This window comes from Leucoraja erinacea, chromosome 2 (genome assembly GCF_028641065.1).
Source record: "Leucoraja erinacea ecotype New England chromosome 2, Leri_hhj_1, whole genome shotgun sequence".
In the NCBI taxonomy this organism is placed as follows: domain Eukaryota; kingdom Metazoa; phylum Chordata; class Chondrichthyes; order Rajiformes; family Rajidae; genus Leucoraja; species Leucoraja erinaceus.
Window position 1 is genome coordinate 135,108,758 of NC_073378.1, and position 17,951 is coordinate 135,126,708.

The following is a 17,951-nucleotide window of genomic DNA, read 5'->3' on the forward strand; positions in this document are numbered from 1 at the left end:
GAGGACAGAAAGATTTACTTGTACCTCCTCCAACCTCATCTACTGTATCCGTTGTTCAAGATGTGGACTCTTATACATCGGCGAGACCAAACGCAGACTGGGCAATCGTTTCGCGAAACACCTTCGCTCAGCCCGCCTGAACCAACCTGATCTCCCGGTTGCTGGACACTTTAATTCCCCTTCCCGTTCCTACACAGACCATTCTGTCCTAGATCTCCTCCATTGTCAGAGTGAGGCTAAACGCAAATTGGATGCTTTACCTGATCGGGAGTGTTAACATGATGAGATTTTAACGAATTAGGTTTCTTTATTTCACACTGCGTTTAAAAGACATTTGTGCAGGCACATGGATAGGAAAAGTTTAGAGGGATGTGGGCCTAACGCAGGCTAATGGGACCAACTTAGATCGGACAACTTGGTCAGCATGGACAAGTAGGGCAAAAGGGCCTGTAGCTGTTGTGAAGCCTCTACGATTAATGTAGATGGGGCAACTTGGTTAGCATTAGCAAGGTTGGGCTGAAGGGCCTGTAGCTGTTGTGAACCCTCTATGATTAGTGTAGATGAGGCATCTTGGTCAGCATTGGCAGGTTGGGCTGAAGGGCCTGTAGCTGTTGTGAACCCTCTATGATTAGTGTAGATGAGGCATCTTGGTGAACATTGGCAGGTTGGGTGGATGGGCTTGTAGCTGTTGTGAAGCCTCTACGATTAGTGTAGATGGGGCATCTTGGTCAGCATTGGCAGGTTGGGCTGAAGGGCCTGTAACTGTGCTGCATGACTCCATGAGTATAGTGAAGCAGTAACATTGTCAATAAATGAATACATCCATTCTAGTGCGTAGATGATGCACCCATGTTAGTCAGGCTCCTTCAGTGTGTCATCTGTCTAAATCCACGCTTGATCTGCTTACCTTCTCCGGGGACAATCTAGTCACCCCAGCCGCCGATCCCGGGATCAACACAAGGAAGGAACGTTTGTTGCACGAGCCCTTTGGCCCAAGCTCCCTGTGCCAACCACAGTGCCTTATCTGTGCAGGCGACATTAGGCCCATAGCCCCCTGATCGTTTCCTATCCAAATACCTGTCCAAATGCTTCTTAAACATTGTGATTGTTTGCCCCCTCTAAGGCCTGGCAGCTCATTCAAACTTGCCCCTCAGACCTGCTGTGGTAAACACATCCTCCATAATGTCGGAAGACCAGACCTGTGTACACACTATTGTGTTTAAGAAGGAACTGCAGATGCTGGAGAATCGAAGGTACCCAGAAAAGCTGGAGAAACTCAGCGGGTGCAGCAGCATCTATGGAGCGAAGGAAATAGGCAACGTTTCGGGTCTGAAGAAGGGTTTCGGCCCGAAACGTTGCCTATTTCCTTCGCTCCATAGATGCTGCTGCACCCGCTGAGTTTCTCCAGCTTTTTTTGTGTACCTGTGTACACACTACATGTGTAGGAAGGAACTGCAGATGTTGGTTTAAACCAAAGGTAGACACAAAATGCTGGAGTAGCTCTGCGGGACAGGCAGCATCTCTGGAGAGAAGGAACGGGAGACCCTTCTTCAGACTGAGTGTCAGGGGAAAGGGAAACAAGAGATATAGGCGGTGATATCGAGAGATATAGAACGAATGAATGAAAGATATGCAAACACGATGATAAAGTGAACAGGCTGTTTTGTTAGCTGAGACTCAACAAGACGGGTTTGAAGTCTGAAGAAGGATCTCGACATGAAATGTCACCTATTCCCTTTTCTCCAGACATGCTGTCTGAGCTGCGGAGTTACTCCAGCTTTTTGTATCTCTCTTGCTGTGTACGCTACTCCAAGTTATAGTCTCAGCTGCATTAATCCTGTGGTCAATAATAATAATAATAATAATAATAATAATAATACATTATTGATCCCCTCAGGGAAATTCAGATGTCCATAAGTCCCCACCAACAAACCCACACATTCAAAACGAACGCAGACAGAAAAATACACAAGATACACTGTGGACACCTACCTGAGAGCAATAAATACTTAAAAAGACCAATAATTAACAATTTTTTAAAAATGCTAAAACTTATCCCCTTACGGCTGTATTATAAAATCTAATGGCTGCAGGGGTGAAGGATCTCCTGAACCGCTCCGTTCTACAGCGCAGGGAGAGGAGCCGGTTGTTGTTCCGGGTGCTCTTTTGACTCCCGAATTACATGGAGGGGATGCCCGGGGTTTTCCAGGATGCCCTGCACCTTGTGCCTCATACGCCTCTCAAGCACATCCATCCCAGAGTCTACTCTCCCCTCCAGCACTGAGCCGGCTCGTTTAACCAGTTTGTCCAGCTTCTTGTTGCCCTCTTTACTACAGGACAACATGCCACTAGCCTCTCTAATGACCTGCAGTAACTATGCATTGCTGGCCAAGGCACCCAGCTATCTCGTAACGCCAACATCTAATGTTTGTTAACCACTTAAAAGACATGTCATAGAGTTATGCAGCTTGTCCGCACTGACCAGGATCGGTTGCTGACTCTGTCCCCGCATCCCTCTAAACCTTTCCTATCCACATACCCGTTCAAATGCCATGTAAACATTGTAACTGGGTGGCACAGCGGTAGAGTTGCTGCCTTGCAACGCTGGGTTCCACCCCAACTACGGGTGCTGTCTGTACGGGGTTTGTACGTTCTCCCCATGACCTGCGTGGGGGGTTTTCTCTGAGATCTTCGGTTACCTCCCACACTCCATAGACGTATAGATTTGTAGGTGAATTGGCTTGGAAGAAGTTTAAATTGTCCCTAGTGTGTGTAGGGTAGTGTTAGTGTGCGGGGGTCGCTGGTCGGTGCGGACCCGGTGGGCTGAAGTGCCCGTTTCTGTGCTGTATCTGTAAACTAAATGAAAAGTTGTACCCGCCTTTACTACCTCGTTCCATGTACCTGCCACCCTCTGTGTAAAGATATTCTGCTTTGCTACTGTATGGTTTTTCTCGCAAAATTGATGAGGTGGTATTTTTGCAGCATTCCCCCCCGCGGCCTCTCTGCATTCTCCACAACTCGCTGCCCTCAGCTTCGTAGCATCAGCAGCTTTGAATTTGCTAATCTACATCCCTTTATCCAAACCAAATCATTGTGAAGGCCCTAAAACTAATCCTCCCCCACCCCCGCCACCATTCCACTAGTCACGCTCCCCCGGCTCCATAATTATCCCTCCTGTTCTCTATCCTTAAACCAATCCTCAGTCCAAACCACTGATTGAGCAACCATTCCTTTCATCTTTAATCAAGAGTCAAGGGTGTTTGATTGTCATGTGCGCCAACAACAGAACAATGGGATTATTAAAATGACACCAAGTGCTGGAGTAATCAGAGGGTCAGGCAGCATCTAATGCACCCCCCCATGTTAGTTTAGTTTAGAGATACAGAGCGGAAACAGGCCCGCCGGGTCTGTGCCGACCAGCGATCCCCGCACATTCACACTCTCCTACCCCCACTAGGGACAATTTTTACATTTACCAAGCCAATTTACCTACAAACCCGCACCTCTTTGGAGTGTGGGAGGAAACCGAAGATCTCGGAGAAAACCCACGCAGGTCACGGGGAGAGCGTACAAACTCCGCACAGACAGCACCCGTAGTCGGGGTGGAACCCGGGTCTCCGGCGCTGCAAGGCAGCAACACTGCCGCTGTGTCACCGTGACCGCCGTAGCATTTGTCGTGCTAGTTCCACTAGTTTGTATCGTTCCCCTGTCGTGAGCGCATCTTCCCCAGCCAACTCCGGGCTCCCGAGATCATCCATTGCAGGCCCTGGTTTGTTCTGGCCTTCCCCACCTTTCAGTCTGAAGAAGGGTTCCAACCCGTAAAGGTCGCCTATTCCTGCTCTCCGGAGATGCTGCTCCCAAGATTTTGTGTCCATCTTTGGTATAAACCAGCATCTGCAGTTCCTCCCTACAGCAGCTCATGGATAGGTAGCGTTTAGATCGGGACACCTCCTTCAGAATGAAATTCTTGCTTGCCGAGGTTAACAGGCCCGTAAACACAATGCACACACATAATAGATATTTAAAAAAATAATAATAAATCAATAATTGTAAAATTAGTTTACCATAATCAAACTCTTGCTAATTCATATGGCCTACAGAACACTCAAATTTTGTTAAATCATTTAAAATAAGTGATAGAGTTTTACAGCATGGAAACAGACTTTGACCTAACCCCAGGCCAGAGAGCCTGGCTCCACGGTGGAGAACTATGATTTATCCTTTAGCTGATTCTTTTTAAGTGGCTCAAGAAGGAACTGCAGATGCTGGAAAATCGAAGGTAGACAAAAATGCTGGAGAAACTCAGCGGGTGCGGCAGCATCTATGGAGCGAAGGAAATAGGCAACGTTTCATCCCGAAACGTTGCCTATTTCCTTCGCTCCATAGATGCTGCCGCGCCCGCTGAGTTTCTCCAGCATTTTTGTCTACCTTTTGAAATGGCTGTTCAGTGGCTCACAAGTCACCAAGAGTTTATTATACACTATTGTGGGAAACGAATATTAAAGTTATTAATTCTTTTTATAAGATGCCAGGAGCTTATTAAACACGATTGTGGCAACTGAAGGTAGACACAAAATGCTGGAGTAACTCAGCGGGACAGGCAGCATCTATGGAGGGAAGGAATGGGCGACGTTTCTGAAGAAGGGCCTTGACCCGAAACATCACCCATTCCTTCTCTCCAGAGATGCTACCTGTCCCGCTGAGTTACTCCAGCATGTTTTGTCTATCTTCGATTTAAACTTGCAGGAAGCATCTGCAGTTCCTTCCTGCACATTATGGTAATTGATCTGGACTGAGGATAGGTTTAAACATACGACTCGTCTGGGCTGACTAAGTTTTCTCCTGAGTTTGGCCCGCGATCGACCTATGATCGGGTTTCCCCCGATTAGTCCCGGTCTCGGGTAGCCAATAGCCCTCCTCTTGTCCTTTACGATAGGAGCCCAAAATACATGAAGCGCCGCTCCCAATCTTTGTCGAGCACCATTGCCAGGAGTTTGGCCAGATATCATGCCCAGGCTCTGGTTAAAGAACTGCACAAATCTCGAGTCAGGGTGTGGTGAATCTGTGAATGCATTGCCACAGAAGGCTGTGGAGGCCAGGACAATGGAATTTTTCACGGCAGAGATAGTTATGCCCCTCTGGAGACTTTGCGCCCCACCCAAGGTTTCCATGCGGTTCCCGGAGGTGTTTGTCAGTCTCCCTACCTGCTTCCACAACCTGCAACCTCCGGGAACCGCACGGAAACCTTGGGTGGGGCGCAAAGTCTCCGTTCAGGTTTCCTAAGTGGGACAGGGGCATTAGATTCTTGATTAGTATTAGTGTCGGGGGTTAAGGGGAGAAGGCAGGAGAATGGGGTTAAGAGGGAAAAGATAGATCAGCCAGAGTAGACTTGATGGGCCGCATGGCCTAATTCTGCTCCTATCATTTATTAACTGAATCGGTGGGGAGAATTACATTTGTACACAAAATGAAAAGAAAGCTACTGCTTCCAACATATGTAGCATTATAAAGCATCTTAAGGTGATGGGATCATGAGTTGTCCCTTTCACAACCAGCAGTAGCTCAGGGGGCCTGCTGGGAAGTACACCTTTTTTTTAACAAAAGTCATTTAAATTAAAATGATTAAGCCTTTGATTAAAAATGACAACCAGTGTAGATTGTGGTTGGATTTGAATCCCACCCGCACTTTGTTAATAAAATCACTGAATTGGCAAAGAGGGGTGGGGCTGATGGAGATATGTTGCAACTAACAGCTTTATGTTAGTTGCAACATATTGCAACTAACATAAAGTTGGGGGGGGGGGGGGGGGGGGGGGGGTGTTGCCAGGACTCGAGGGAGTGAGCTATACAGGGTTACACAAAAAAGCTGGAGAAACTCAGCGGGTGCAGCATGATGTTTCGTGCCGAAACGTTGCCTATTTCCTTCGCTCCATAGATGCTGCTGCACCCGCTGAGTTTCTCCAGCTTTTTTGTGTAACCTTCGATTCTCCAGCATCTGCAGTTCCCTCTTAAACACGAGCTATACAGGGTACTGATTGTGGATGATCAGCCATGATCATACTGAATGGCAGTGCTGGCTCGAAGGGCTGAATGGCCTACTCTTGCACCTATGTTTCTACAGGGAGAGATTAGGGCAGAGAGAGTGGGTTTACCAGGATGTTGCCAGGATGAGAGAGGATCTCATTGAAACATATAACATTGTTAAAGGCTTGGACACACTAGAGGCAGGAAACATGTTCCCGATGTTGGGGGAGTCTAGAACCAGGGACCACAGTTTAAGAATAAGGGGTAAGCCATTTAGAACAGAGATGAGGAAACACTTTTTCTCACAGAGAGTTGTGAGTCTGTGGAATTCTCTGCCTCAGAGGGCGGTGGAGGCCAGTTCTCTGGATGCTTTCAAGTGAGAGCTAGATAGGGTTCTTAAAAATAGTGGAGTCAGGGGATATGGGGAGAAGGCAGGAACGGGGTACTGATTGGGGATGGTCAGCCATGATCACATTGAATGGCGGTGCTGGCTCGAAGGGCCAAATGGCCTACTCCTGCACCTATTGTGTATTGACTCGAGGGACTGAGCTACAGGGAGAGGTTGGGGCAGAGGGGTAGAGAGAGTGGAGGCGGCTGGGTTTCCCGGTGTGAGTTTGTTGTGGTGTGATGCGTATACACGGGTCAGTTGTGTCAACTGCAGGAACAGTTGTGGGCTTGTGGAGCCTGGTGACCCGTCGCACCCAATAAACCTCCATCGTGCGTGTATTCCCGTGACCAGGTCTCGTCTGTTCGGGAGGCCGGAGGAGAAACAGCCCATGATAGCACCGACCCAGTCTCGGCCCATGTGAGATCGCACGGCAGTGCTGGCCTGACCCTCCCTCCCCTTCACCGGCCACATCCCTCGCCTTGGTCACCCCCTGCTCTGCTGACCCTGGCCTCGATCTAATCACTCACCCTCGCTGGCTTTTTGACGTGATTTGTGTGCTGTGTTGTGGTGCCTGTTGCATTTGTTAGCATGCCGTGTAAACTCGTGCTGTGAGGGTCATGTCGCTGCTCGCACGCTCTTTGTTGCCACAATCCGTCCTCTTTCGTGCCGTGCGTGTACTCGAGTGTCGAACTCCTGTTCCTCTGGCCTCACGGCATGGCCCTTAATCACTGCCACCTTTCACAACCCCCCCCCCCCCCCGCCCCGCACCCTTGCAGTGTCGCCCCACAGAGCAGCTGCTAGGTGTGAACATCCCTCCAGTGTGTTGCTGTTAAATCCACATCAAATGGTTGCATTAACACGTGCCATTTGTCTTTATAACCCCCCCCCCCCCCCCCCAGCTACAGCAAGTAACTAGCATGTGCCTGCTTTTGCACTTTGATTTGAGTTTCACACCCCCTCTCTCCACCTCCGCCCACTTCTTCCCCCCCCCTTCCTTCCCCCTCTTCCCTCTCTCTCTCTCTCTCTCTCTCTCCCTCTCTCTCCCCCTCTCCCCCTCTCGCTCTCTCCCTCTCTATCTCTCTCTCCGTCTCTCACCCACTCTCGCTCTCTCTCTCTCTCTCTCTCTCTCTCTCACTCCCCCCTTCTCTGTCTCTCCTTGTCCCCTTACTCTCTCAGCCCATCTCTCTTTCTTTCTATTCACCATCTCTACCCCCCCCCCCCCCCCCTCTCTAACCCCCCCCTCTGTCTCTCTCCCCCCCCTCCCCCCCTCCCCTCTCTATCCCTCCCCCCCCCCTGTCTCTCCCTCCCCCCTCATTCTCCACATTGTAGCTCTGTGACAGAATGAGGTCCTCACCCCAGCAGCATGCAGTAGTGCCCAGTCTCTCCCTGCCGTTTGCTCCTCACCAGCCCAGAGCATGTCCTGCCATGAGAAGCACTGTAGCGCGCAGCGGTAGTTGGACTCGGCAGCCCTGAATCATGGTGGTGCATCTCACCAGGCCCCGTCTCCACACCAGGCCCAGCCCCCCCCCCCCCCCCACCCCCCGACCGTCTCAGCTTGACTTTGTGTTGAGGTGCCACATTGACGGAGCCAGACACATGGACGAGCTGCTGGAGAAGGGGGCACTGATGATGCTCTTGTGGTGACCACCCAGCACCATTCAGTGGTCCATGCCCATCCTATCCCGTGTTGTAACTGCGGGGATCCGGGTGGTGCCACTGGCTTCCCTGTGTGAAGCTGGAGCCGGGCTCTTCCCTATCCTGGCGTGTCGGGAACCAAGTATACATTACCTTTTCACCCAGAGAGTTGTGAATCTGTGGAATTCTCTGCTACACAAGGCAGTCGAAGCCAATTCACTGGATGTTTTCAAGAGAGAGTTAGATTTACTCTGAGGGCTAACGGAATCAAGGGATATGGGGAGAAGGCAGGAACGGGGTACTGATTGTGGATGATCAGCCACGATCATATTGAATGGAGGTGCTGGCTGGATGGGGCGAATGGCCTACTCCTGCACCTATTATCTATGTTTCTATATCTCCCTCACAAACACATTCCAAATTGTTTCCCTGGATTGCTGTAGGAACTCTGAACCTTCTCACACCTCTAGTTTCTCCCCCCCCGGTCTGAAGAAAGGTCTCGACCCAAAACGTCACCCATCCATGTTCTCCAGAGATGCTGCCTGACCCGCTGGGTTACTCCAGCACTCTGTGTCTATCTTCAGGCAGTGTCTGTGGAGGGAGATGGACAGACAGCGTTTCAGAGACCGAAGAAGGGTCCCGATATGGAATACCACCTATCCATTCCCTCCACAGATGCTGCCTGACCCGCTGGGCTACTCCAGCACTTTGTGTTTTTTGCTCCAGATTGCATGTCTGTAGGTCCCTGTGCGTCTCTCGAGCTTCTTGAGTATAGAAGCTGGGATGTAATGTTAAAATTGTACAAGGCATTGGTGAGGCCAATTCTGGAGTATGGTGTACAATTTTGGTCGCCTAATTATAGGAAGGATGTCAACAAAATAGAGAGAGTACAGAGGAGATTTACTAGAATGTTGCCTGGGTTTCAACAACTAAGTTACAGAGAGAGGTTGAATAAGTTGGGTCTTTATTCTTTGGAGCGCAGAAGGTTAAGGGGGGACTTGATAGAGGTCTTTAAAATGATGAGAGGGATAGACAGAGTTGACGTGGAGAAGCTTTTCCCTTTGAGAATAGGGAAGATTCAAACAAGAGGACATGACTTCAGAATTAAGGGACAGAAGTTTAGGGGTAACATGAGGGGGAACTTCTTTACTCAGAGAGTGGTAGCGGTGTGGAATGAGCTTCCAGTGGAAGTGGTGGAGGCAGGTTCGTTGGTATCATTTAAAAATAAATTGGATAGGCATATGGATGAGAAGGGAATGGAGGGTTATGGTATGAGTGTGGGCAGGTGGGACTAAGGGAAAAAAAGTTGTTCGGCACGGACTTGTAGGGCCGAGATGGCCTGTTTCCGTGCTGTAATTGTTATATGGTTATATGGGTTTAATGCCTCAGCCCAAAGATGGCAGAGAAGCATAGAAAATAGGTGCAATAGTAGTAGGCTATTACGGCCCTTCGAGACATTACCGCCATTCAATATGATCATGTCTAATCATCCAATATCAGTACCCCGTTCCTGCCTTCTCCCCATATCCCTTAATTCCGTTAGCCGTAAGAGCTAAATCTTAAGGGCCTGTCCCACTGTACGAGGTAATTCAAGAGTTCTTCCGAGTTTTCCCTTGATTTGAACTCGGAGAATGTCCGTAGCGGGTACGTAGGTCACGAGTTTACCGGATGTCCTGAGTACCTACCGTTACTCGTACGAGCCGCTACGAGACACCCGTCAACTACTACGGACCCGCTACGGACATTCTCCCAGTTCGAATCAGGGGAAAACTCGGGAGAACTCTTGGATTACCTCGTACAGTGGGACAGGCCATTAACTCTCCCTTGAAAACACCCAGTGAATCGGCCTCCACTGCCTTCTGTGGCAGAGAATTCTACAGATTCATAACTCTCTTGCTGAAAATGTTTTTCCTCATCTGAGTCCTAAATGGCCTACCCCTTATTCTTAAACTGTGGCCCCCTGATTCTGGACTCCCCCAACATCAGGAATATGTTTCCTGTATCCTAGTCCAATCCCTTAAGGATTTAATATGTTTCTATAAGATTCCCTCTCATCCTTCTAAACTCCAGTGAATACAAGCCCAGTCGGCCCATTCTAGTCGGGCATCTCGGCTAGTGTTCCATGCCCATACAGACCTGGGTTCGATCCTGACCACGTGTGCTGCTGGTACAGAGTCTGCACCTTCTCCTTGTGACCGCGTGGGTTTGCCCCAGGTGCTCTGGTTTCCTCCCACACTCCGAAGACGTGCAGGCTTGTAGATTAATTGGCTTTGGTTTTTAAAAAATTGTCCTTAGTGTGTAGGATAGTGCTGGTGTACGTACGGGGGTCACTGGCCGGCACGGACTCGGTGGGCCGAAGGGCCTGTTTCCGCGCTGCATCTCTAAAGTCTAAATGAGCCCCGACTCAAAACCTTGCCTGTCCATTCCCTCCACGGATGCTGCCTGACCCGCTGAGTTCCTCCAGCACTTTGTGGCTTGTTCAAGATTCTAGCGGCTGCAGTTGCCCTCGACTCTCCATGAGACTAATCCTAAAGCGTTGAATCTGTTCTGGTTTGTTACCAAATAATGATCTCGGAGAACCTGTACAGTTATAAAGAGTGCCCCCGAGAAAGGGAGTACGTGTGTGCAGAGTGCTGACTGAATATAGTCTTGCAGTCCGCCATGGTTGACTGATGCGGAGTTGAGGGAGAGAATGGCGGTGTTTATGTCTCCTGCTTTTGCCTGGCCCATGTGCTTGTTCCTGCTCACTTCCTCTGGGGTCCCTGTTGCGTTGAGCCCAGCATCCCCCTCCCTCGGTGAGAGGCCTGTGTCGCAGTTGGGACTCTTGTACCCCCCCCCCCCACCCCGGTTCCCACCGCTGGCTGGCCTCTCACCAACAGGGGAGGGGGCCGAGGGCCCGCATTGTGCCCCGCGCGCTGAGCTAATCTTTGCCCTCTTCTCCCCCACAGAGTGCCCTGCAGGGTGGCGATGGAGAGCTGTGCGCCCGGGTCACTACCTTGGAGAAGGAGAACCTCGGGCTACACAAGGGTAGGTGGCGATGGGCGGGGTTAGAGCACAGGGGGCCTCGCTCCAAGGCTCTCTTGCGGGGGGGAAGGGGGTTGAGAGGCACGGTGGTGCAGCGATAGGGTTGCTGCCTCGCTGCGCTAGAGACCCGGATGCCATCCTGACTCTACGGGTTCTGTCTGCGCGGAGTTTGTACGTTCTTCCCCGTGACCGGGTGGGTTTTCTCCGGGTGCTCCAGTTCCCCCCACACAAAGACGTACAGGTTGGTGGGTTAATTGGCTTTGGTAAAAAAAATGTTCCTTGTCCCTAGTGTGTAGGACAGTGTTCGTGTACGGGGTGGTGGCTGGTCAGCACAAGTCCTTTTAGCCAGAGTTGGGAAATCACAAAACAGTGGGCCGAGGATTAGCGGAGAAATATTTAATGGGGAAGCCATTGTGCGATTATTTCACTCAGTGGGTGGTGGGTGTATGGAGCGAGCTGCCAGTGGAGGTAGCTTAGAGATTAGTTCCAGAGATACAGCATAGAAACAGGCCCTTCGGCCCACCAAATCGGCGCTGGCCATCGATCGCCCGCCCGTTCACACTGGTTCTGTGTTTTCCCGCCATCCCATCAACTCGCTACACACTTGGGGGCAACTTACAGAGGCCAATAAACCTCCACGTCTGTGGGACGTGGGAGGAAACCAGACGCATACGGGGGAAACACATGTGGTCACAGGGAGAACATGCAAACTCCACACAGAGAGCGCCCGATGTCAGGATAGAACTGGGGTCTCTGGTGCTGTGCGGCAGTGACATCTTAGTTTATGCAGTCCCACCATAACAGCATTCTAAAGATACTTGGATACACCTTATAGAGATGAATAAAATTACGAGAGGAAAAGATTGGGTTGACTTTTACCCAGAGTAGGGGAATCGAGAACCAGAGGACATAGGTTTTAGGTGAAGGGGGGAAGATTTAATAGGAACCTGAGGGGGGATTTTTTTTTCTTTCACACTAAGGGTGGTGGTTGTATGGAACGAACTGCCAGAGGAGGCTGGGACTATCGGTAACATTTATGAAACAATTTAGACAGGTACATGGATAGGACAGGTTTAGAGGGATATGGACCAAGCACAGGCAGGTGGGACAAGCGTAGGTGGGACATGTTGGGCCGGTTTGAGCAAGTTGGGGCCGAAGGGCCTGTTTCCGCACTGTATCATTCTATGAAAGGTTTGTGAGTGTGTTGGACGCTGGAGCTGCTCTATATTCTCTCTCTCTGTCTCTCTCTCGTTCACACAACCAGAGGTGGAGAAGCTGAGGTTGACACTGTCCAAGTTGGAGCTCCGTCTCTCAACCGTAGAGGAATCCTTGGGTGGCAGCAAGCCCGCGGTGTGCCCTCCCGCTCCCACCCGCGCCCAGGTAGGTGGCACAGAGGGCAGCCTCACACACACACACACACACACACACACGCACTGGATGGGGCAGTGGTGGAGGCAAGGGATGGGGGCGAGGGGTAACTGAGGGGGAAGGGGTGGGGTAAATGCAGAGGAGGGGAGTTGGGGGGGGCGGGGGTGCTAGGTGGGGAGGGGGTGGCTGTGGGTTCACTGTGGAGGGGATGTTGGCCGATGTCCGGCAGCAGTTTATTGCCCTCTGTCCCTGTGCCCCCCTCACCCTCTACCCCCCTCCTCCTCACCTCCTACCCCCCCCCCTCCCACCGTCTAACCCCCCTCACCCTATACTCCCCCACACCCTCTACCCCCCCCACCGTCTAACCCCCCTCACTCTCTACCCCCTCACCCCATGACCCCTGCCTCACCCCTTGACCTTTGCTTCACCCTGTGACCCCTGCTTCTCCCCGGGACCGCTGATTCACCCCGTGACCCCTGCCTCACCCCCTGACCCCTGCCTCGCCCCATGACCCCTGCTTCACCCTGTGACCCCTGCTTCACCCCGTGACCTTTGCTTCACCCCGTGACCCCTGCTTCACCCTGTGACCGCTGATTCACCCCCTGACCCCTGCCTCACCCCATGACCTTTGCTTCACCCTGTGACCGCGGCTTCACCCCCTGACCCCTGCCCCACCCCATGACCCCTGCGTCGTCACCCTGTAACCCATGACCCCCCTCACCCTGTGACGGGTCCTCCAGCCCGCGGCCCAGCAGCCGGTGGAGGACGGTGACGATGACATCGACCTGTTCGGGAGCAGTGATGAGGAGGACAGGAGGGAGAGCGAGCGTGTCCGTGAGGAACGGCTACGCCAGTACGCGGTGAAGAAATCCAACAAGCCCGCCCTGGTGGCCAAGTCTTCCATCCTGCTGGACGTCAAACCCGTAAGTCACCCACCTGCCCGCCCAGTCTCAGTGTCGTTTACTCTCACCTGCACCCAGGTACAGTGCAGAGCTTTTGTTGCCTGCTAACCAGTCAGCAGAACGACTACACATCATCACAATCGAGGCAGAGATCAGCCATGATTGAATGGTGGAGTAGACTCGTGGGGCCGGATGGCCTAATTCTTCTCCTTTAACTTATGAACGGGAACATCCACAGTGTGCAGATACATGATGTGGGAATATTGTGAAGCACGTTTAGTACAAGATAAAATCCAGCAAAGTCCAATCAAAGATAGTCCGAGGGTCTCCAATGAGGTAGACGGTAGTTTAGTTTAGAGATACAGCACGGAAACAGGCCCTTCGGCCCACCGAGTCCGCGCCGACCAGCGATCCCCGCACATAACACTATCCTACACACACTAGGGACAATTTTTACATTTACCAAGCTAATTCATCTACATACTTGTACGTCTGTGGAGTGTGGGAGGAAACCGGAGCGCCCAGAGAAAACCCACACAGGTCACAGGGAGAACACACAAACTCCGTAGTCAGGATTGAACCTGGGTCTCTGGTGCTGTGAGGCAGCAACTCTACCGCTGCGCCACCGTGCCACATGACGTTTCGGGTTGGGGTCCTTCTTCAGAATCCCGATCCGAAACATCTCCAGAGATGCTGCCTAACTCGCTGAGCCTCAGAATAAAAGAATGTACCTTTAGAAAGGAGTTTCTTTAGGCAGATGGTGAATCTGTGGAATTCATTGCCACAGGTGGCTGTGGAGGACGTTATTGGGTATTTTTTAGGCAGAGATTGATAGATTCTTGATTAATACGGGTGTCAGGGGCTATGGGGAGAAGGCAGGAGAATGGGGTTGAGAGGGAGAAATAGATAAGCCATGATTGAATGTCGGGTTGGAGGCCAGTGACGAGTGGGGTGCCACAGGTATCTGTGTTGGGTCCACTGTTGTTTGTCATATACATCAATGATCTGGATGATGGTGTGGTTAATTGGATTAGTAAGTATGCAGATGATACTAAGATAGGTGGGGTTGTGGATAATGAAGTAGATTTCCAAAGTCTACAGAGATTTAGGCCATTTAGAAGAATGGGCTGAAAGATGGCAGATGGAGTTTAATGCTGATAAGTGTGAGGTGCTACATCTTGGCATGACAAATCAAAATAGGACGTACATGGTAAATGGTAGCGAATTGAGGAATGCAGTTGAACAGAGGGATCTAGGAATAACTGTGCATAGTTCCCTGAAGGTGGAATCTCATGTCGATAGGGTAGTAAAGAAAGCTTTTGTTATGCTAGCCTTTATAAATCACAGCATTGAGTATAGAAGCTGGGATGTAATGTTAAAATTGTACAAGGCATTGGTGAGGCCAATTCTGGAGTATGGTGTACAATTTTTGTCGCCCAATTATAGGAAGGATGGCAACTAAATAGAGAGAGTACAGAGGAGATTTACTAGAATGTTGCCTGGGTTTCAGCAACTAAGTTACAGAGAAAGGTTGAACAAGTTAGGTCTTTATTCTTTGGAGTGCAGAAGGTTAAGGGGGGACTTGATAGAGGTCTTTAAAATGATGAGAGGGATAGACAGAGTTGACATGGATAAGCTTTTCCCACTGAGAATAGGGAAGATTCAAACAAGGGGACATGACTTCAGAATTAAGGGACAGAAGTTTAGGGGTAACATGAGGGGGAACTTCTTTACTCAGAGAGTGGTGGCTGTGTGGAATGAGCTTCCAGTGGAAGTGGTGTCGGCAGGTTCGATTTTATCATTTAAAAATAAATTGGATAGTTATATGGACAGGAAAGGAATGGAGGGTTATGGTCTGAGTGCAGGTAGATGGGACATGGGGAGAATAAGTGTTCGGCACGGACTTGTAGGGCTGAGATGGCCTGTTTCCGTGCTGTAATTGTTATATGGTTAAAAGCCTGCTTTTCAGCTGCTGGGTCTGGTTATTGGTCATCTTATCCTGAGACGGAGAGAGAGAGAGGGAGAGGGAAGTGCTGGAGTAACTCAGTGGGTCAGGCAGCATCTGTGGAGAACATGGATAGGCGACGTTTCACAGAGTGCTGGAGTAACTCCACGATCATATTGAATGGCGGTGCAGGCTCGAAGGGCCGAATGGCCTACTCCTGCACCTAATTTCTATGTTTCTATGTTTAACTCAGCGGGTCAGGCAGCATCTACAGAACATGGATAGGTGATGTTTTGGGTCGGGTCCTTCCGTCTGACTGTGAGGACATGGAGGGTTTGGCGGTGTGGGGGGTGGGGTGGGACGATGTGCCTGTGTAGGAGCCGGGTCCTGTAACGTGTAACCCCCCCCCCTCCCCCCCCTGCAGTGGGACGATGAGACGGACATGGGCAAGCTGGAGGAGTGCGTGCGTACAGTGGTGATGGACGGGCTGGTGTGGGGAGCCTCCAAGCTAGTGCCCGTGGGCTACGGCATCAAGAAGCTGCAGATCCAGTGTGTGGTGGAGGACGACAAGGTTGGCACCGACCAGCTGGAGGAGGGAATCACCAAGTTTGAGGACTACGTGAGTGCTGACCTCTCTACTCTCGCCCAAGCCCAGAGCCATCTGGTCCTCAACGCTCCAACCCTGTCAATGGTGGCACGCGGGCAACTGCAGATGAACACACACACACACACACACAGTGCTGGAGTAACTCAGCGGGTCAGGAGTTGCTGCAACCTTACCTTTCCATACCCAGCCTGACCCGCTGAGTTACTCCAGCACTTTGTGTTCACTCCTGATCGATTTGATCAGTTGAATGATACAGCGTGGAAACAGGCCCACCAAGTGGGCCCACGCTGGCCATCGATCACCCGTTCACACCAGTTGCATCTTATCCCACCGTCTAATCCATCCACTCCACACCAGGGCCAATTGATTGCTTCCCCTTCACCTGTGTTAAAATAGCGGTGGAGCATGTGGCGCTTTCTAAAGCTGCGCTTGTGAGATACAGCACGGAAAGAGGCCCTTCATCCCACCGAGTCCACGCCGACCATTGATCACCCGTTCACACTAGTTTTGTTATCCCACCTCCACGTCGCACTCCCTACACACACTAGGGGCAACTTACAGAAGCCAATTAACCTACAAACCTGTACGTCTTTGGAGTGTGGGAGGAAACCGGAGCACCCGGAGAAAACCCACGCGGTCACGGGGAGAACGTACAGACAGCTTCTGTAGTCAGAGTCAAGGCTGGGTGTCTGGCGCTGTGAGGCAGCAACTCTATCCGCTGTGTCACCACAAATTAAATGAATGATTGGGCTTCGGTATGATGGCTTGAATCCATGTCCAGACCCTTGATTTGAGCCTCTAGGCTCCCAGATGAGTTGTGTGGTGCTCACACCTGGGGTTGTGTACTGGGCTTCCTCTGTCGTTGTGTGCCTGGTGTTCGGGCTGAGTGGAGGTGATGCTTGTTTCACCTGTGTGGTTAACTGTTCCTTGGCCCTACCTCATCTGTTTCCATTCTGCTCTTGTTTTCAGGTGCAAAGTGTTGACGTTGCTGCCTTTAACAAAGTCTAAAGTCTGCCTGCACTCCCTGATTCACTGACAAATAAAGGAATCCTGTGCTGAAACCAATTCTCCGTTTACTTGCCTTCATCAGAGCGTTCAGCTTCAGTTTAGGGTTATTAATGGTTCAATGGTCCTTTAATGGCACATGTACCATTAAAGCCCCTGCCCCACGCTGCGAGTTTACCCAAGAGCTCTCCCGAATTAAATAAATAAATCAAACTCGTGGTACCTCATCACGAGTATTTTTTTACTCTTGGAAATTTTTCACTGTTGAAAAAAGGTCACGAGTTTCCGCGTTTCCCGAGTACCTGCCGTTAACGTTACGAGCCGCTACGAGACATCCACGAGCTCCGACGTACCCGCTACATACATTCTACGTACTTACCACAAGTTTGATTTTTTTTTTTAAACTGGGGAGAGCTCTTGGGTAAACTGGCATCGCGGGACAGGCCCTTTAAAGTACAGTGAAATTTCATTTACTATGCAGCCATACCAGAAAAAAGCAACAAGACACACAACTACCTAAAAGTTAACATAAACATCCACCACAGCAGGTTCCCCACTGTGATGAAAAGCAATAAAGTCTAATCTTCTTCCCCTTTATTTTCCCGCGGTCGGGGCAGTCGAACCATCCGCAGTCGGGGCGAGCGTAGCCCCCCCGTCGGGGAGTTCGAAGCTGGAGCCTGCGGCTTGGAGCTCCTGAAGTGAGTCCCTAACCAGGGAACGCCAGCTCCACGATGTTAAAGTCCGCAGGCTCCCACGTTAATCCCCAGCTCCACGGTGTTAGGCGCAGAGTGGACGGAGATACAATACGGTAAAAGTCGCTACTCCATCCAGGATAGAGATGAAAACAGTTTCCCCCAAACACCACATAACACAAAACTAAAGATACACTAAAACATACATTTAACAACAGACTAAAAATAACAAAGAAAGAAAAGGACTAAAATGACAAAATGAATGTCACGTGTGCGGTGGAAAGCTTTGTTTGCATGAAGGTAGACAAAAGTGCTGGAGATACTCAGCGGGTGCGGCAGCATTTATGGAGCAAAGTTTAGA

At 50.7% G+C, this 17,951-nt stretch overlaps 1 protein-coding gene across 3 annotated transcripts in view; it reads left to right on the forward strand.

Annotated features, from left to right (window-relative positions):
• The window catches only part of arhgap39 (Rho GTPase activating protein 39), a 621,406-nt gene extending 604,448 nt beyond the window's left edge, over nt 1-16,958 (forward strand). For 2 of the 3 annotated variants that reach the window (XM_055648981.1, XM_055648989.1), the window contains 5 exons: nt 10,996-11,074; nt 12,336-12,451; nt 13,180-13,362; nt 15,711-15,905; nt 16,863-16,958. In XM_055648981.1, coding sequence (XP_055504956.1) covers nt 10,996-11,074; nt 12,336-12,451; nt 13,180-13,362; nt 15,711-15,905; nt 16,863-16,901 — 612 coding nt within the window. In that variant the 3' untranslated portion in view covers nt 16,902-16,958. Of the gene's footprint in view, nt 1-6,763; nt 6,947-10,995; nt 11,075-12,335; nt 12,452-13,179; nt 13,363-15,710; nt 15,906-16,862 lie in introns of those variants that run through there. The other variant, XM_055648998.1, reaches the window with a different exon arrangement.
• The last annotated feature ends 993 nt before the right edge of the window (nt 16,959-17,951 follow it).